Genomic DNA, 20478 nt, shown 5'->3' with positions numbered 1-20478 from the left:
TATTTAATTATTTGGCTCCTTATGTGACAACCCCCATTTTGTTGTTAGGGGTAAAACCATAAATTAGAGTAAAATAATTTTTTTTAATAAGGTTAGAAAGGTCTTTTTGTATTATAAACCTTAAATATAAATTAGATTTTTTTAACTTCTCTATACTGAAATCCTTTTACACTGAGATTAGAAAAAGATCAAAGAACATAAGACAATCATGGATTGAAAAATCGGAAAATGTCGCCGATATTTCGTCGAAATATCGGTTATCGGGCGGCATGGAAACGATAAACGGCACCGATTATCGATCGACGGAAAAATCGGCCAAAAATCGACAAAATCGCCGATATATCGGCGAAATATCGGTGAAGCACCGAAAAATCGGAGAAAAATCGCGATATTTCCTACCAGTCCAGCCCGCGCAGTTGTGTTTTTCAGCCTGGCTCAAAAATCGTGGATTTAGGGTTCGTGAAATTTAAATCCAATGGCACAACAGCAAAGAGACCCCTAAAACAGATCCAGAAAACACAGGGAGCAAAAGAAAAGCAATTTTTTTGGTTTTCTTTGGGAGTTTTGAATGGATTTTCTCGGAAATCAAACGAGGATGAATTTTCCCGGAAATCGAATGGGGATGGATTTTCTTGGGAATCAAACGGGGGTTGCAAAAAAAAAAATAATAATAACATGATTAGATTAGTACCTGCGAGGATTGAGATTTGAGAGTAGCAGAGGAAAATAGGGCTTTTTAGGGATTCTCTCACTAGAAGACACCTTCAGAAAAGGGTTCTTGATGCCCGAGAGAGAAGTGGGTGCCTTTTTTATTTTTTTTTATTTTTAGATTTAGGGGAGATAAAAAAATAAAAAATAAAAAATAAAAAAAACATGAGAACAATTTTCTATAAATAATTATTAATTTTCAACTTTTATTTGGATTATTAAATAAATTTATATTAATAAAAAAAGTTGTTATCGCATTTTTTAATAAATTTTAAAAATTAAATCTCAAATAAGATATTTTATATAAATTAATTTAATTTATCATTTAAAATATAATAAAATATGTAAAAAAATCATGAGAACAATTTTCCACTCTCTATATAAATAATTATTAATTATCAACCTTTATTTTTATTATTAAATAAATTAATATTAATAGAAAAAGTTATTATCACATATTTTTAATAAAATTTTAAAAATTAAATCTCAAATAAGATATTTTATATAAATTAATTTAATTTTTCATTTAAAATATAATAAAATATGTTTTAATAAAAATATTTTAAAATTTTTAAAATAAATACTGTCTTCAACAAGATGAACTCCCTTCATCTAATAATATATTGAAACTACATCGATATCTTTCTTAGTATAAGGACTATTGCAATCTCATATTTCTTAACTCAATTTTAACTTTATACACTTTCAAAATTCATATATATTATTTTTAAAATTCAAATATCGAATCTACCAATATATCTCTATTTATGATATTTTTCTTCTTAATTATATATATATCAATTACACTTACAAGATAACTTTAAAATGTGTATTCTTACTTATGTTATCATTTTTTGAAGTTTTTTCAAGCATTCCTATTAATTTTAAATATTTTTCACTCCACCGATATTTATGAAAAAATATCCACCGATATTTCTCCGATATTTCCGATATATCCGTAAAATTGAAGTACCGATATATCCGTAAAAACCGATATTTCAATCCTTGAAGACAATATAGAACTGAAGGTTTGGAGGTTTAGGGTTTTAAATTAGTTTTCCAAGTAGAATTTTAATTAGTATTTTATATTTGTTAATTAGTTTTAAACACTTAAATATTCTTTAAAAATCTCAATCTAGAATATAATTTGTTTATTTAAATTCTAAATAAAAAGAGTGAAAATTTATGAATAAATGTTGATTTATTGATATAGATAGGAAATTCTGAATATTTTTTTAGTAGATCTAAAACAATAATAAATAAATAATATATCTTAAATCTTCAATATATATATATATATATATATTATATGCTTAGGGTATTAGAAAAAGAGAAAAAGGATTTATGGATTTGGGGTGGTATTGACAACATATATAAAAGAAAAAAAGAAAAAAAGAAAAAGAATTTGGGTGTTTAAAAAAAATAAAAATTAGCTTTTAGTTCCTTGGCGAGTGTGTACAGTGTGATTTTTGGAAGTTTGTAGGAAAAAAAAAAAAAGAATGTAGCCATGAGTGTGTGGTTTGTGCAAGAAAGAAAAGAAATAAAATAAGAAAAAGATAATTAAGCGAGTCCTACCTACCTTTATTGGGAGAATGAGGAAAATATATATGAATATTAATTAGGTGTTGAGAGTTGGGTGAATTACAAGGTTGGTTGATGGTATAATAATGCTAATGAGGATAGATGTTAAGTTAATAAATAAATAAAATTTAATTAATGAAATAAAAATTGTAGTTTAATTAAATTAGTAATGTATTTTTATTTTTTAGAATCAAACTAGAGAAAAAAGTTTTATATAAATTAGAAATTTATTAATTTTACTTAAACAAGGAATAAAATAATTAAATTATCATTGATACTTATAAATATTAATATTAATATATAAATTTTTACGATTATCAAACTTATAATTAATTTTAGACAAATAGTTAATAGTAATATATAATTGTTTTTCTTATATTATTAGATGAAAAGTTGTTTATACATAATTAAATTCTTCAAGGATTCTAAGTTTTTTTTCGACGTAAGGGAAATTAATGCAGATTTTGTAAAAAAAAAAAAAAATTTTCTTTTGACATGTTATTTTAAAATGTGTAAAATGTTATTTTTGTTTTTATGCATAAATCAAATATATTTTGCATAAAAAATATATTAAATTTTTTTTTTGTTTATAACATAAACATGTGAAAATATTATGTTTTTATAAATTTGAATAAATAAAATAAAGTGTTTGACTTTGGTTTTTTTAGCCGGCCATAGGTAACAGGATTTAATATTCGGACTTTTTGGCCCTTATCTACTGAATATAATAGTTGACTTTTTAACCCATATTAATGAGATATAATAGTTGACATTTACATTTTATAGTGAAGAATGTAATTTATTTGAACCCCAATCTCTAGAGGTTTGGTTAGAGATTACTAGTATTAGTAGTATTTGGTTCGTCGTAAAAGAAACAAATTTGAGGCTAACCACCCATTTGTAAAGTCTCACATAATTGAGCACCATTTGATATTTGATAACCAGAATAAAAATATTTTGAATATATTTTATTTGAATTTAATATAAAATTGTTTTGACATTAATATAAAAATGTTTTGTTAAAAAGTTTGAATGTATTAACATGTTTAAACTAAAAAGTTTTTATAAAAAGGATTATACATTATATTTTCTATTTATAATCTTTATTAAAAAAAAAATTATCTGTGAAGCTGTATTAATATTTTCTATTGGGTTTTAAGCTCATTTCCCTTCATTAACAATTTTTTAGACACCCTCTGTTCAAACTATGAATGATAATTAGGATGAGATTTTGATATTATTAGGATTTTTGGTGTTAACTTTATTTTTCTGAACATTGTTTAAAAGTTAGAATTTAATGACTATTCTTTTTATTATTTATTTACTTTATGAAAATCACAAAGTTCTAAAACTAGGGTTATGATTGTTTTGCAAGAATTAGGCTTATAATTATTCTGCATAATTATAGGAAATCCTAACACTCTTCTCCAAACTCATTGGGAACATCTGGAAAACTATTTGGAAGCACAAACACCAATGCCAAAAAGTAAGAAGTTTAATCATTTCACTTTATAAAATTATTTTAACCAATTCAAAGTTAGGTCGGTTTGAGTCTTTGAGCGGGTTTGAAAGTAATCTTCGTCAAATCCATCATCAATACGTCCGACTAGGATCAAACTCAACTTAAGATTAGGTTCAAAATTGTTGATATTCGTGCAACGATTCTTGCTGAAGAAATTAGAGAAAAACAAAAAGACGCATAAATTTAACGACGGATTGTCTACGTTTATGAGAATAGGGAAGAATTCACTATATGTCAAATTAAGGTTATATAAAAAAACATTTATATTAACTCTTAAGTAATAAAATTTAAAAAATACCCCTAAACCATACCACAGGAGGTGTTGTCCCCTCACACCCCCCAACTTCTCATTCACCCTTAATAATAAAAATACAAATTTAAATGACAAATGCTATCGTTCCACTCCGCTCCACTTTGACATTGGCCTATTTTTCTCCGTATATATCTTTCTCCCAATATGACTCACATATTACAACAAAAATTCCCAATTTATGTCAAACACATGGGGGATTTAGGTTCTTAAGGTTTACTACAATATGAGTTACCAAACAAAGAATTGATTTTATGGTCTATAAAATAGAATCATGTTATGAAATAAAAGAAGGTTTTTCACCTTGCATCACATAACTAATTAGATAGACTAGGTAGATGGTTCTCAATCATCACTTGCTCTATATAGAAACAAGATCATCAACTTTGGCTATTCCTAGATGAATTTTGAGTAATTTTGAGTTTTTACGAGTCCAAACTCTAAAACTAGGGTTGACCTTTCACATAAACTTTTTTGGTCTTTATTGCACCAGTATTCATGCAACCATAATAATTATATTTTAATAATTTAGATTTTTCATTTTTTTAAAAACGTTCTTTTATAAATAAGTGAAAATCAACATTATTTTCTATTTTAAATTATAAATAAAGACAAATTACTTTCAAAAACTATTTAAAAAAATACTTTCTAAAAAAATGGTAATATGATTTATATTTTTTATATTTTATTTTTGAAAAAATATTTAATTAAAAAATGAAAACTATTTTTAAAAATAAAAATTGAAAACCTTGTTTAATACTATTTTTTATATGAAAATAATAAAAAAAATTAAATTTTATATGAAACTTTTTTATCCTTGAGTAAAAAGATTCAATATCTTTAAAAAAAGAACAAAAGTTAAAAGTGAGTAATACTTAATTGGGAATAGAAAAGGGAAAAAAAAAATTGAAATTTACATTCACTGTGTGCCTATGTAGGGGTTAAGAATATCCTTTAACTTAATTTTTACACTTTATTTGGGTCTTGGGTTTAAATGTGTATAATATGTGAAATTTTAGTCAATTTTCGGGCCAGACCCAAAACATAATTCTCCCTTCTATTTCACCAACCGCGACAGGGTATTTCAAAGAAAATGATGTAGTGGGGTTTATATATTCATGTGTTTTTTTTATTTTGTTAAATAATGATATTTCACAAATTAATCATTTTGGGATTTCCAAGATTTATTTTTTCTTTTTTTCTTTTCTAAAAAAGCAAAGACAAATATGCATTGATCAGTATGGATGAATGGAGTATTTATAGAGTATTTCACATATTACAGCTCCAGAAACTACAGATATATATGACAAATGATCATGTACAACACCACCAATATATTGAAGTCCTGATCACACTAAGCATTTATTCATAACATGCTTTGTCTACCAAGTCATTGAGATAATGCTGAAAGAAGCAACAAACATAGGAGAAGATGGAGCTAGCATACATCATCAACAGGGCGAGCTAATCTTCCTGTTTGATTTTGGGGCTTTCAGATGCCCATACCAGTAAAAGGAACGGATAATAGGAGATGTACCTAAGGATACGATTAGTAGACTTACTTGGGAGGAAGAGTAAAAGAAAGGGTACTGAGAGACTGACAAGGCAGATGATTCCAATAATGAAGACAACAATTGCAAGCCAATGAAGATTACTGACCACCAAGGAAACACCTGCCATGAAGCCGAAGGACATTGCATAAAGGGCCAGCCCCAATAATGGCAATGCAAATCTGAAGGCAGGATCCATCAAATTGAGATCACCTAACTGTGCCCAGATGAGGATGATTGCCGCGAGGATGGAGGTATACATAGCAATGGTATTGCAGATGACGAACATTTGGAACATATTTCTCATCAGAAAGATAGCCACGCCGGCATTTGGATCAGAGCTGTTGTAGCCTCCTGGCACGGTAAAACCAGCAGCAAATGTCACGGTGGCAACAAGGGTCGAAACCAACAAAAGAGTGTTTACCCTGTCCTTGTACTCGTCCGTATTAGGTGATTTAGACGGTTTTGGTGGGACCTTTGAATTTCCGGCTCGTCGTGCACCAGTAGACTTGAGTGCTGTCCAAATTAGTCTCTGCGTGGTAGAGATAAAAATGTTGCTGTTAATGTAATCGTGAGAAAGAAAGAAAATCAAATGTATGCGTCGTAATAATAACTATAGAAAGTATAAGTAGACTATAATTCCATGAGTTGGGTTTCGAAATATTTTGTTGGGTAGCCATTCTCTTTTCCCTATAAATTCAATGAACACCCACAAGAAGTATGAAATTAAGCAACGTGAAGCAGCAAGAGAGCAACCACAAGCGCACATGATATAGCAGTTCTCTACACTGAAAACCTTTTAGTATGATGCAAAAAATTATTCCAATAGGTCTTTGCCGGCATCAAGAGTATATGCACTTGCTGGAGAAACCTAGCCTAACCTTGGTTGAGCCGCTCTAATCTGGGCGAGGGTGATGGTGATTGAGTTAGGCTCCATAATTTTCTTGACTTTTAGGATATCATGGGATCAAATTGATCTTCTTTTAGTTGAACTAGGTTTTATTAATATCAGTCGGTCCTTCTAGGAAAGAAATACAAACTATGTTGTCCTGATTGATCCTTTTAATAATTCACATGCTTGCATCTAAGAAGGAAAATGCCATAGCATTAACAATGCATGCAGTTCAAGGTGAAACCAATAGTAGTACCCTTAATTCAGAAAACAAGATGCAAATCGTCATATATACCTGGTGCAATGAAGTTGGATGCTCCACTGATACAGCAATGTCGAAAGCAGTCTGGCCTTCATTATTCACAAGATTCACATCAACTCTTTTATCCCATGTTAAATAGTTTACGACCTTAGGATGTGCATACGTGGTAGCCAAATGCAGTGGCGTGTTTCCTTCTTTGTCCTTCTCATTTATAAGGTTCTCGTGCCCTTTTTTTTTCAGCAGAAAATCGACTACATTATCTTTACCATACTTGGCTGCCACATGAAGAATGTTCTCACCGTGTTTGCTAAGCAATTCTATCGAGTCAGAGGAGACCTGGAGCAACTCTTTGACGATGTCTACATAGCCTCTCATTGATGCAACATGGATGGGTAAGAAGCCTTCGTCGTCCCTATGATATCGATCGAAGTTAGATTGGTCTTTAGCTAACAGCGTTTGAACTCCTTCAAGGTATCCAATCGATGCCGCATAATGAAGTGGAGTCCTTCCATGTTCATCTCTTTGGTGGACGATCTTCAGGGCTAGTATTTTTTCCAACATCTCTGGCATTTTTTCATCATATATAAAAGAAATTAAAATGAGAACACATTTATGTTTTTCTGTTGAACTAATTATAGAAAAAGTAAATTGGCTTTTTTTTTTTTTTTTTTCAGCTTTTGCTTCGATATTCCTCGTTCCTAAAAAATTAAAATTTTTATTAATTTATGGGAGATCAATAATGTTTATAACTCCTCTTCCCGGCCCAAACCCGTCCTTGTAAATAATATTCTTCATCTTTGTTTTCAAAATCCTAATCCTAGTTTGTCATCTTCTTATTCTTCTTCAAAACCCCACTAGCTCCTAATTCTTAATTTTCTTTTCTAAATCACAAAATTTTAAAATTAACTAAAGAAAATTTGCTGTTGTGGCTTTGTTGCGTGCATATTGGCTGGTTTAAATAAAGGGGAGGCAAAAAGGGCTATAAGAAAAAGAGCAAAGAAAGAAGAATTGTTTGGATAGTTTGGGATTGACTTCAAGTGATCATTTAGGTTATGTTTGGTCCGAAAGTTTGAGGGAATATGTGAAAACAGAAAATAAAGAAGAAAAATTAAAAAAAGAGAGAAAAAAAATTTAAGTTAATAAATTATTTTTATATATTACTTTAAATTCATTTTACTTATTTAACTATTTTATATAAAAATTAAATAATTTTAAATGATATAAATTTCTTATTAATTTTAATTATATTTCACTTTCTTTCATGTTTTTCATGGTACAACAGCATATTAGAAAATCACTTCCCTTAATAATTTTTTTTTCAACTATGAGAATCAAATATAGGTTTAAGATTTTATTGGAAATGGTGTTTTTTAGGTTTGAAGAAGAAGAAGAAGAGCAGGAGAATTAAATGGAGATTGAGAATGGGGCGGGTCATACCTTTATTCTTTCCCAGAATGGCACCATGGACTGCCGACTTGGCTTCGCGGTCTCTGTTAATGTTCTTGTGCTTCTCAACTTTAGGTTTTCCTATAGCCTCGACGACATGGAAGTAGTGTGCTTCTGCAGCTAGAAACAATAGCGACTTTCCCTCCTTATTCGGATAATAAGCCACTTGGGGATCTGCCTTAATAAGGATCTCCACCACCTCTTCTTGTTTGCAACGGTTTATCAGTGCCTCATGCAACACTGTATTTCCTTCTTTGTTAACAATTATCAGCAATGGATGCTCAGCCTTCTCTACATCTCGGGATGCGCCACTTCCAGAAGGACATGAATCCATGGCAAACTTAACGAAAGATAAATCCTTTTTTCTAGCAGCAATATGAAGTGCAGTGTCGCCTGTGGAGTTTGTCTTTTTGATAAGGTCTGGACACTCTTTCACGATGTACTCGGCATGCTCATGGTGTCCAAATCTTACTGCTATGTGGAGGCATGTGTTGTTCCGGGGGCTAACTTGGGAGAGGATTTCTGAGCTTTGAAGTTCCTTTTCAGAGGATATCGATTCTAAAATTTGAATAAATTCATCAACACGTCCTCGGGTCGCCTGCATGTACATGCGGCTGTCCATTAATCTATCCTGCTCCACATCTTCATCTTCATCGGCGGGAGCGACGACTTCTTGTGTGGGAGGAGCACTTCCACTTCCTTGATGAAGCATCTTCTCATTTTCTTCAATTTCCCTATATACTAAGAATGCGAAGCGTATAAAGGATGCTAGCCTCTCCTCCGGAGCAGGGGCGTAGAGTTCATGTGTGGAAGGAGCACTTCTATCTCTAGCCATGCCCACATGTGTGGAAGGAGCACTTCTATCTCTAGCCATGCCCACATGTGTGGAAGGAGCACTTCTATCTCTAGCCATGCCCACATGTGTGGAAGGAGCACTTCTATCTGCGGAGATTGCAGGGACAATGTGTTTATAGCTGTAAGGAGCACTTCTATCTCTATCCATGTCCACATCTGCGGAGAATGTCATGCGTGGTGCCATCTGCCCTTCCCCGCCTTCTTCCTTGTTCGAATCTGCTCCGAGTTCCTTATTGATCGGAGAGTCCCAACCTCTCACCTACACACAAACACAAGTTTACACAAGTTTTAGAGGAGTCTCCTTTTCTTCCATGCATCCATCCTATATTTCAAATGATTCCGATAAGAGAATCTGTAGAACCTCTTATTTTGTTCCAGGTGGCATGACATGGCATGGCCTTCTTTTACCTCCAGCCTTGGAAGTGTACACCAGTAGTGGTGTCCCAACGTTATCCCTTTACCGTATTCTTATTGTAATTTCATTTTGAATTTTCTACTTCAATCCAATCCCAAAATCCCAATCTTCTATACCGACGCACAAATATATCATATACAGATCCTAATTTCAATCCTTTCTGATTTTACATTTTTTTATTTTTAAATTTCTAAATTTTTAATATTTCTAAATTTTAAAATTCAAACAAAATTTAAACTTTAGTCTTATTTTTTAATCTTTAATCCTAATTAATTTTTAATTATACAAAAACAATTATTTATTTTTAAAAACCGATTAAGATCACCATTTCCATCTATTGGATGACAGTGAATCATTTAAGGCTGTGAATTGAACCAAGGGCAAGATTGCATTACAAGACAAGCATCTAATGGCTTTTGCTTTGGTCAAGTAAATGTCTAAGTTAATAAAAGATGTTATGATTTGACTTTCAATTACCCTTATTCTTAACTTCATTTTCTTCTATACTCCATGGATTGTGCTTACCTTGTTGGTTTTAACTTTCGATTACCTTTATTCTTACTTTCATTTTCTTCAATACTCTATGAATTGTGCTTACCTTATTAGCTTTAACTTTTATTTACTTTTATTCTTAGCTTCATTTTTTTCACTATTGAACTTTTGCCACGTGAGCCCTTTTTCAATTTTGGATTTAATGTCAAAATTATATACTCTTTTTGCCTTGATCTTGATCGATTTGCACGCTGCGTAAGGGGGTGTTTTTTTCTCTCCAACTTCTGATGTGGGATTATTGTAACACTTAACACTTAAAAAAAACAATTCACTAGCCCACAAGAATAGAAAATAAACCTTGATTCTCGAACAAATTAAGAAATGACCAAGTTTTTGTTTAGGGAAGACATAATTTAAAAGTTTATATTCTTTAAAAAAACGTTTGTTGTTTTCAAATAATATGATAAATATAAACAAGTAAAATGAGATGATTAGCCCCTAACAAATAGTTTGTAAAGCACACCTTGCGAAAAGAAACCATTGTGTCCATGTACTCATCAGCAATGTCAAGTGCTGTCAACCTTCCATTGTTCTCTGCCTTTAGGTTAACTCTCTTATCCCATGTTAGAGCTCTTACGACCTTTGGATGCTCAAAAATAGTGGCTAAATGTAAAGGTGTGTTTCCATCCTTATCTTTCTCATTTATAAGCTTCTCAAGCTCCGGCATTTTTTTAAGCATATAACTAACTGCTTCAGCTCTTCCACTCTTTGCTGCGACATGAAGGGTATTCTGGCCTTTGCAAGTGAGCAGCTCCATCAAATCTGGGCAATGCTGAAGCATCTCTTGAATTATGTGGAAATGACCTTTGATGGCTGCTATATGAATAGGAGAGAGGTCATCTTTGTCCCCTTGGTAAGCAGCGATACAGTATTTGTCTACAAAGTAATTGATTCCTTCAACAAAACCAATAGATGCTGCATAGTGAAGAGGGTTCCTCCCTTCTTCACATCTTAAATTGAAGGATGATTGATCTCTTTCCCACGTTATCTTGAGAACATCTAACGTCGCCCAAAACAAAAAAATGGAAACAAACAAACAAAGAAGTGTGAACCATATTTAAGCGAATTTTTTGGTGCTCACAGGACTGATGATAACACATTAAATGAAAATCTTGCCACGCGTGAGAACAAAATATATGGTAAAATATGCTCCTAAATCCAAATGATAATTAGAAATATTGTCAATTTATCATTGTCTTCACAAGTCACAATAGAAGCCTTCTTGTAAAGAAAAAAGGTCGATCGGCTACTAGAGGACCCATCTAAAAAAATCAGCTACTACAGATATATTTCTTTACTGCTAGATACTCATGTAATTAGAATAAGACAGTAATATTTCTGGACTATTCCTGATCTCTTCTTGATGGGTGGCCACACCTAAGGAAATCCATGGAAGGAGATTACAATGGACACACTAATTCAAACATGGAAGCACAGGAATATCACCAATTAATTAAGCAAGAAATAATTGAGGTCTTCCAACTTCCAGAAAAATGGGAATGCTCTTATGTGCCATGATATCATTACCTTTTAATGGTGACAATTGGATGCAATATAGTTTGGGTAAAGTTTTCTGATTCACAGGTGCAGAGAATTGGGTGGTTTATAGTAGTTGCAGGGCTTTTTGTAGGAAAAAACTAAGTGTGAAAGTGCAGTCACTTAAAAATTTCCAATCCAAGTGCAGGCTCTTGGAAGTCTGAAATTGAAAGACAAGCATACCAATTAAGGGAAAAAAAAGGGAGATTAGAGGAGAGAATTTCATTTACCTATGTTCTTCCCAAGAATGGCAGCTTTCACAGATGGTTTGTTCTCGAGCTCTCCTTCAATGCTGTAGTTTCCTGCAGGATTTTCCATTATAAACCTAACAAGATTTGCATATCCTGCTTCTGCGGCCAAATACGACAAAGATTTTCCTTCCTTATTGACAGAACAAGACATATTTCTGTCTTTGTTAATTATATTCCAGGCCACCTCTTCATGACGATGTTGCAATGCCTTATGCAATGCGGTATTACCCGTCTCATTCTTCACACCCAAAACCCCCTCTGTTGAATTAATCAACAAATTCACTAGCAGTGAATTGCCAGCTCTGGCTGCAATGTGAAGTGCAGTGTCACCTCTGCAATTTCTTTCCATGACAAGAAAGGGCAAGTCCTTACAAATGAGTTTCACAATCTCGTCATGTCCAAAGATCGTTGCTAGGTGAAGAACTGTGTTCTTCTGAGGGGTCACTTGGATACAAGATGCAGCAGGTACACCAGCGTGTCTATTGTCTGGTCCTTGTTCCACGGCTTTTATGAATTCAAGAATGTCTCCTTGTATCGTAGGTCTGTACAAATCAGGATCCATGGAACTAGCTGTCACATAGTCCTCCAACAATTTGGCATCCTTATGCTCAGAGATTGCCAAGATGGCTTGCTTCTTGGGTTGTTTTTGCCTTTGTTTCCCTGTCTTCCATCTTTCTCCCCTCCCCTGCTTTCTTAGCCTCTCAAAATTCATCATTAAATCGTCTTGTCTCATAATATCTCCTATTGTAGTTGACTTGCCTAATCAAATCCGTTAGCTGTGCTTGTATTTATGTTGGTTTAAGAAGTTTAAAAGAAAAAAGAAATAATGGCAACAAAGAAACCAGTCCAATACTTCATCGCAAAGGATAGGTCATACAGAGGAAGAGAACATGCACATCAATACCAAATTATATATGCTAATTCTAATACTATGATGATTGTTTATACAATATAACCAGCTTTTTTGACAATTCAAAATCTTGAGAAGGCACTAAGTCAAAAACAGAAAATAAAAATAATAAAAATCTTAATATGCTACCCTTAAGCAACCACTTACCAAGACTAGGAAGAAACAACTATTCTTTGAATTCGACTAAAACAAGAAGAGAGCACACACAGTACATACCTAGATTAAAAAAGAAAGACTCAGGTGGTGTTTGTTTTTTTACTTAATTCTAAATAGAACCTTAATACTTAATAATGTTAAATATTAGGTTATTTGTTTTTGTAATATTTTATTTCTATCAAGTATTAAAAAGTAAAAAAAACTAATATGTTATTTTTTCTATTTAAAAAAAGCTACATATTTTAATTTTTTTTATTTAGTAAAAAGTTTATAATAAGTTATGAAAAATTAGAAAAACAAACGACTTAAATTCTAAAATTAAATTACTTTCAGCAAAAAACCAAAAAAACAAACACCACCTTAAACATGAACCCCACTCAAGTCCTTTCAAGGTAACAACCCCTGTGGCCAAGTTAGTCAGACCCAATTTAAAATGAGTTCATATATCATTAGTCCACTGCCGGCCATGAGATACCTGCACTCTCTTGCTTGGGATGGAAGTAAGGGCCAAGTCAATATGTGAGAGAAGAACCTATGCATTACATACATATGATAAGTTGAATAAAAAATTTGATACTCAAAAGAAATTCATTTGATAGTCCAACTTACATCACATAGGACTTCCAGCAGACACGGAATGGATATGAAGCACGGCAACTCAAATATCTTACTCGTTTGCTGGAGTTTGAAATATTCAAAAGAAAAGTCTTCATGGGTGTGTTTGAATCATACGGGTTAGATTTTGAGACCAAGCGTTTGACATTTTCTAAGAAAATGTTTTGAGAAGCTCAAGGAATCCACTTCTCTCTTTTCCAAACTCACTGGGAACATCTTGGAACCTATTTGGAAGCATCAACACCAATCCCAGAAACTACAAAGTTTGATCATTTTGGTTTATAAAATTATTTTAATCAGTTGTGAAGTTCTGTGGGTTTGAGTCTTTGAGCGGGTTTGAACGTTATGTCCGTCAAATCCGTCGTCAATACGTCCGACTATCATCAAACTCAACTTAGGGTTTACTACAATATGAGTTACCAAACAAAGGGTTGATTTTACCGTCCATCAAATATATAATTCATGTTATGTTATTAATTAAGATGAGGGACTGTTTGCTACGCGGAAAACAGGAATGGAAATGAAGATCTCCATTATTTTCTCATTTATTTCTATATTTAGATAACTTAAATGATTATAAGAATTAAATTAGTTGTTTCTAAAAATAATTTTTATTTTTATTTTGTAAAAATCACAAATTATAAATTTAATTTATATAATATAAGTTAAATTTAATTTGTGTCTTATTAAAAATAAAAAGAATTTTTTAATTATAAATAAATTCAAACTAAATAATTTTTAATAAAATATGAATATTAATAATATAATAAAATATAATGAAAAATATAATTGTGCATAAACTAGAGATTAATATAGTCTTTTTCAACCAATTTTTGGTTCTAGTGTTAACTCCCTCGATATTTTATTTTTAAATTATTTTAAAAAAATTATTAAACTCCTTAATTTTTAAAAATACTTTGGAACTCAAAAGCCAATTTTTTTTTTTTTTTTCCAAAATTAAAAGCTTTTCCCCTTCCCAATGAATCCTAGCGTAGAAGATGTAACCCGGATTTGAAAACAAAACTTTACCCAAAATTCTCATAAGAATAATAATTAAGAAAGTTTAAAAAATACAATTGAAAATTCAAATTTCAATCAATAAATTAAACTGAACCTATTAATAACAAATTCACGTTATTTATGTATGAATGGAGTATTTATTGAAATATATATAGAACTACCTAATTATAGATCCAAAAACCATAGATTTATATAAGAAATGGTCATGTACAACACCATCAATATATCACACTAAGCATTTATACATAACATACTTTGTCTACCAAGTCATCGAGATAATGCTGAAAGAAGCAACAAACACAGGGGAAGATGGAGCTAGCAGACATCATCAACAGGACGAGCTAATCTTCCCGTTTCATTTCGGGGCTTTTAGATGCCCATACCAATATAAGAAACGGATAATAGGAGATGTGCCTAAGGATACTATTAGTAGACTTACTTGGGAGGAAAAGTAAAAAAAAGGATACTAGGAGACCGACAAGGCAGATGATTCCAATAATGACGACAACAATTGCAAGCCAATGAAGATTACTGACCACCAGGTAAACACCTGCCATGAAGCCTAAGGACATCGCAGTAAGGGCCAACCCCAAGAATGGCAATGCAAATCTGAGGGCAGTATCCATCAAATTGAGATCACCTAACTGTGCCCAGATGAGGATGATTGCCGCGAGGATGGAGGTATACATAGCAGTGGTATTGCAGATGACGAACATATGGAACATATTTCTCATCAGCAAGGCAGCCATGCCGACATTTGGGTCGGAGCTGTTGTAGCCACCTGGCATGGTAAAACCAGCAGCAAATGTCACTGTGGCAACAAGGGTCGAAACCAACAAAAGAGTGTTTACCCTGTCCTTGTACTTGTCCGTATTAGGTGATTCAGAATACTGTTTACAACATCTACTGGGTGGGAACTTTGAATTTCCCGCTGGTCGTGCACCAGCAGATTTGAGTGTTGTCCAAATTAGTGCCTGCGTGGTACAGAAAAAGATGTTGCTGTTAATGTAATCGTGAGAAAGAAAGAACATAAAATGTATGTGTCCTAATAATAACTAAAAGTAGACTATAATTTCGTAATATTTTGTTAGGAAGCCATTCTCTTTTCCCTGTAAATTCAATGAACACCCACTAGAAGTATGAAATTAAGCAATGTGAAGCAGCAAAGAGAGCAACCACAAGCGCACATGATATAGCAGTTCTCTACACTGAAAACTTTTTAGTATGATGCAAAAAATTATTCCCACAAGTCTTTGCCGACATCAAGAGTATATGCACTTGCTAGAGAAACCTAGCCTAACCTTGGTTGAGTCGCTCTAATCTTGGTGAGGGTGATGGTGATTGAGTTAGGCTCCATAATTTTCTTGACTTTTAGGATATTATGGGCTCAATTAAATTGACCTTCAACCAGGGGTCAGTGGCTTGAGTTGAAGTGTTGATCTAGTTCTTATTAATATTAGTCGGTCCTTCTAGGAAAGGAAAACAAACTATGTTGTCCTGATCGATCCTTTTAATAATTTAATTGCATGCATGCATCTGAGAAGGAAAATGCCATAGCACTGTAACAATGCATGGATGAGGCATTCTAATTTCTTACTCATGGCATGCAGTTGAAGGGTGAGACTACTAATAGGACCCATCATTTAGAAAACAAGATGCAAATCACCATATAGATATACCTGGTCAAATGTAGTTGGAGGCTCCACTGATAATACAATGTCCAAAGCAGTCTGGCCTAAATCATTCACAAGATTCACATCAACTCTTTTATCCCATGTTAAAGAGCTTACGACCTTGGGATGTCTATGCTTGGTTGCCAAATGCAGTGGCGTGTTTCCAACATTGTCCTTCTCATTTATAAAGTTCTCAAGCCTTTCTTCTTTGAGCACAAAATTGACTACATTGTCTTTACCATACTTGGCTGCCACATGAAGAATGTTCTCACCGCGTTTGCTTAGTAACTCTATTGAGTCAGAGGAGACCTGGAGCAACTTGTCGACAATGTCCACATTGCCTCTCATTGATGCAACATGGATGGGACAGAAGCCATCAGAGTCCGTTTGATATGGATCCAAGTTAGATTGGTCTAACAGCATTTGAACTCCTTCGAGATATCCAATGGATGCTGCACAATGAAGTGGAGTCCTTCCATGGTTGTCTTTTTGGTGGCCGAGCTTCATGGTCAGTATTTTTTCCAACATATCTGGCATTTTGTCATCATATATAAGAAAAATTTTATATGACAACCTTTTTCTAATAAATATATTATTATATGAGTGCAAGTCATTAATAATTAAAATTACATAAAAAATATGAACATATAAAAAATAAAATTAAGATAAATTCATAGTAAACTAGTAATTGCTACTATTGCTATTTATTTTTATTTTTTTTGGAAAGGGTTCAATTATTAGATAATTAAAACAAGGAAGGAAAAATTAATATAAAAATAAAAAAGAGAGTTTTTTTTAATTGATTATTTTATTATCTATAATTCAACAAAACAGTATCAATTTGGTGTGAGGTTGTACCACATGGGGTGCCCATCCTTTTAAAAGCTTCCTTTAATTATAAGTTCTTCTTTAGATCTTAAAAATTATGTAAATTTTGTTATTTGCCTTATCATCCTCTTAATTAGGAATTGAAATGGGGTGGGCTTGGGACGGTTACCTCTATCCCAACCCCGATCTCATTTATTCAAAATATTTCTTGGTCCCATCTCATTAAAAGAAATTTAAACGTCCTCATACATGTCCCACCCCATCTGGCTCCATTTAATTTTTTAAAAAAAATCTCAAATTTATCTCAAACTCAATGGGGTGGTTTCTGTAAAAACTTGTCTCATTCCCATCCCTACTCTTACTAATATTGCAATAGTTAAAAGGGGAAAAATAGAACATCATTGCATCATTTATAATTTGTGTTTCTTTCAAATGTGTAGGATACATTCTACTTCATCGCATCTATACGAAACATAAAACATAAAGAAAAAAAAGGGAAAAGAAAAATCCTAACTCTAACCTTAAGCTCGAAATCAAATCTTAAATGGTCACTTAAAGTCAACCCCAAACTATACAGGCAATTGTTCTTCCCTCTTACAGCCCTTTTTACCCCCTCTATTTAAACCATCCCATATGCACACAATGAAGCCATATGCAACTGCAATTCTTTTTTATAGTTAATTTTAAATTTTTGTGATTTAGAAAAGAAAAGAAAATAAAGAATTAATTAGGAGTGGAGTTTTGAAGAAGAATAAGAAGATGACAAAAAAGGATTCAGAAAACAAAGATGAAGAATATTTGCAACGACGGGGTTTGGGTTGGGAAAGAAGAGTGTGGATCTCCCATAAATTAATAAAAAAAATTGATTTTTTAGGAACAAGGAATATTGAAGCAAAAGCTGAGAAAAGCCCAGTAGACTTCTTCTATAGTTAGAAGGAACATATTATTTAAGCCAAACAATGCTTTTTAAGTTTGAAGAGGAAGAAGAAAATTTAATAGAGAGAGAGAGAGAAGGAGGCGGGAAATACCCTTATTCTTTCCCATAATGGCACCATGGACTGCTTTGCGGTCTCTGTTCTTCATGCGCTCCTCAACTTCAGAGTTTCCTATAGCCTCTACGACATGGAAGTAGTGTGATTCTGCAGCTAGATACAATGGTGACTTACCCTCCTTATTCGGATAATAAGCCACTTGGGGATCTGCCTTAATAAGGATCTCCACCACCTCTTCTTGTTTGCAACGGTTTATCAGTGCCTCATGCAACACTGTATTTCCTTCTTTGTTACCAATTCCCAGCAATGAAGGCTCAGCCTTCTCTACATCTTGGGATGCGCCACTTCCAGAAGGGCATGAATCCATGACAATCTTAACGAAAGATAAATTCCTTTTTCTAGCAGCAATATGAAGTGCCGTGTCGTCTTTGGAGTTTTTATTTTTTATAAGATCTGGACACTCTTTCACGATGTACTTGGCAAGATCATGGTGTCCAAAGCTTGCTGCTATGTGGAGGCATGTGTTTTTCCGGGGACTAACTTGGCAGAGAAGTGGGTTCTGTTCGGAGGATATCGAGCCTAAAATTTTAATAAAGCCATCAACATTTCCTTGGGTCGCTAGCGCGTGCATGCGGCGGTCCATTAATTTCTTATGCTCCGCATCTTCATCTTCATCAGCGGGGGCGTGGGGTCCGTGTGTGGAAGGAGCACTTATATTTCTTACAAGATGCGTTTCCCTGTCTATTTCCATGTTCGCATCTGCGGAGATTGGCATGCCTACACACAAATCATCTTCATCTTCATCTTCATCTTCATCTTCATCAAGCATCCCCTTCTCTCTTTCCATGCTCGCTTCTGCGGTGATTGGCATGCCTAACATGATGGATTCTCGCGCCCACGGCGATGCACGGCATTCTTTCATTGTGAAATATGAGCTGATGTCTATTGCCATCTTAGTATCTGCGAAGATTGGCGAGGTTTCTGGCACCCACACCTCAGGCGGTGCAGGGTTTTCTTCCATCGTCGAATCTGAGCTGATCAGTGTCGAATCTGCCCTCCACTTCTTACTTGTTTCCTTATCTTCTTTCATGTTTGGATCTGCGCCGAGTGCCATGCCCAACTCTACTAGATCCCTCTCCTTAGCCCTGTCTGATTGATCGGAGAATCCCAACCTCTCACCTACACACAAGTCATCTTCATCTTGATCAAGCATCCCCTTCTCTCTTTCCATGCTCGCTTCTGCGGTGATTGCCCACCGTTTTGCCCTCTTCTTAGCTGTTACGCTGTCTTCTTTCATGTTCGAATCTGCGCCGAGTGCCATGCCCAACTCTACTGGATCCCTCTCCTCAGCCATGTTTAATTGATCAGGGAATCCCAACTTCTCACCTACACACAAACACAAGTTTTAGAGGAGTCGTCTCCTTCCCTTCTATGCATCCATCCTATATCTCAAATGATTCCGATAAGAGAATCTGTAGAACCCCTTATTTTGTTCCAGGTGGCATGACATGCCATGGCCTACTTCCTTGAAGTGTACATCAGTACTGGTGTCCCAACGTTAACCCTTTACCGTACTCTTATTGTAATTTCATTTTGACTTTTTTACTTCAACCCAATCCCAAATTCGCGCACAAATATATGACATACAGCCCCTAATTTCTATTATGTCTGATTTTACCTTCTGCATTTTTTATCTAACCTAAGCTGATAAATGGAAATACGGACGTAGCATTAAAAGCATGGACACAGGCACTGCAAAGGGCTGAAATGGGTGAGCAAACATTACCTAACTCATCAATAAGACAAAAAGCCGTAGATGCGCATTCGTAGTAAAGTAGATAATATCTACACAATAAAAAAATGAATTATTATAATTAATGATAATTATTTTACTTGATTAATTAGATGAAGATTAATAATTACTATAATTGCTTTACTGCTCAAGAAGACCACATTAATGTGCTTAAAATTTTGCTATCATTTTAACTTCCTAAGTTTAATTATTCTCGTATTTTCGACCCTTTTGATCATGGCATTACATTATAGTCTGAAATTTAATAATGCCATGTATGTTTTTTTTTCCATGCATGGTACAAATAGATGGGTTTTCATCATACAACTTGCATGGGTCAACCGATGTCAAATTTGGCTAGACTTCTCATCAAACAACTTAATTGCATTATGGTGCAACACAAAACAAAACCCCAAAAATAGACTGGCTTAATGATAAATTGAATTGAGATAAACTGGTTTAAATGAACTTCATTTGATGATACAACTTTTGTTATAGTTGGCTTCTACCATGTTGGAACCGATGTAATTCAATGAACAATGACTAATCCACCGAAAAATTATCCACATTTGAAAATTAATATAAAAAAAAATTAATGAAATATAACTATAT

General features: G+C 33.4%; 1 protein-coding gene across 3 annotated transcripts; it reads right to left on the bottom strand.

The window, feature by feature from the left end:
* Window positions 1-5442: 5442 nt before the first annotated feature.
* Window positions 5443-19537, bottom strand: LOC109121423 (protein ACCELERATED CELL DEATH 6-like). Of its 3 annotated transcripts, none has more exons than XM_010658867.3 (3): window positions 8263-9373; window positions 6859-7388; window positions 5443-6203 (listed from the first exon to the last, which is right to left on the bottom strand). In XM_010658867.3, exons 1-3 carry the CDS (start codon window positions 9308-9310, stop codon window positions 5586-5588), a joined length of 2196 nt encoding a protein of 731 aa, XP_010657169.1. In that variant the 5' UTR covers window positions 9311-9373; the 3' UTR covers window positions 5443-5585. The 3 variants fall into 3 exon arrangements, with proteins under 3 accessions (XP_010657169.1, XP_019079182.1, XP_019079181.1); XM_019223637.2 differs by lacking the exon at window positions 8263-9373 and adding an exon at window positions 18111-19537 and having other exon boundaries at window positions 5484-6203; XM_019223636.2 differs by lacking the exons at window positions 5443-6203; window positions 6859-7388; window positions 8263-9373 and adding exons at window positions 14747-15555; window positions 16261-16784; window positions 18111-19530.
* Between the last annotated feature and the right edge of the window lie 941 nt (window positions 19538-20478).

Source organism: Vitis vinifera, chromosome 12 (assembly GCF_030704535.1).
Source record: "Vitis vinifera cultivar Pinot Noir 40024 chromosome 12, ASM3070453v1".
NCBI lineage: Eukaryota > Viridiplantae > Streptophyta > Magnoliopsida > Vitales > Vitaceae > Vitis > Vitis vinifera.
The sequence above is the reverse complement of the archived record's forward strand: the minus strand, read 5'-3'. Positions and strand labels throughout refer to the sequence as shown.

What these genes read in the sequence shown, in the direction of transcription:
- LOC109121423 (XM_019223636.2), bottom strand. Translation starts at nt 19,428, where the DNA reads ATGGCTGAGGAGAGGGATCCAGTAGAGTTGGGCATGGCACTCGGCGCA. An exon ending in CATTATGGGAAAGAATAAGG is followed by an intron (nt 16,785 to 18,110) that starts GTATTTCCCGCC and finishes ACAAAATGCCAG; the next exon opens with ATATGTTGGAAAAAATACTG. An exon ending in CTCCAACTACATTTGACCAG is followed by an intron (nt 15,556 to 16,260) that starts GTATATCTATAT and finishes TGTACCACGCAG; the next exon opens with GCACTAATTTGGACAACACT.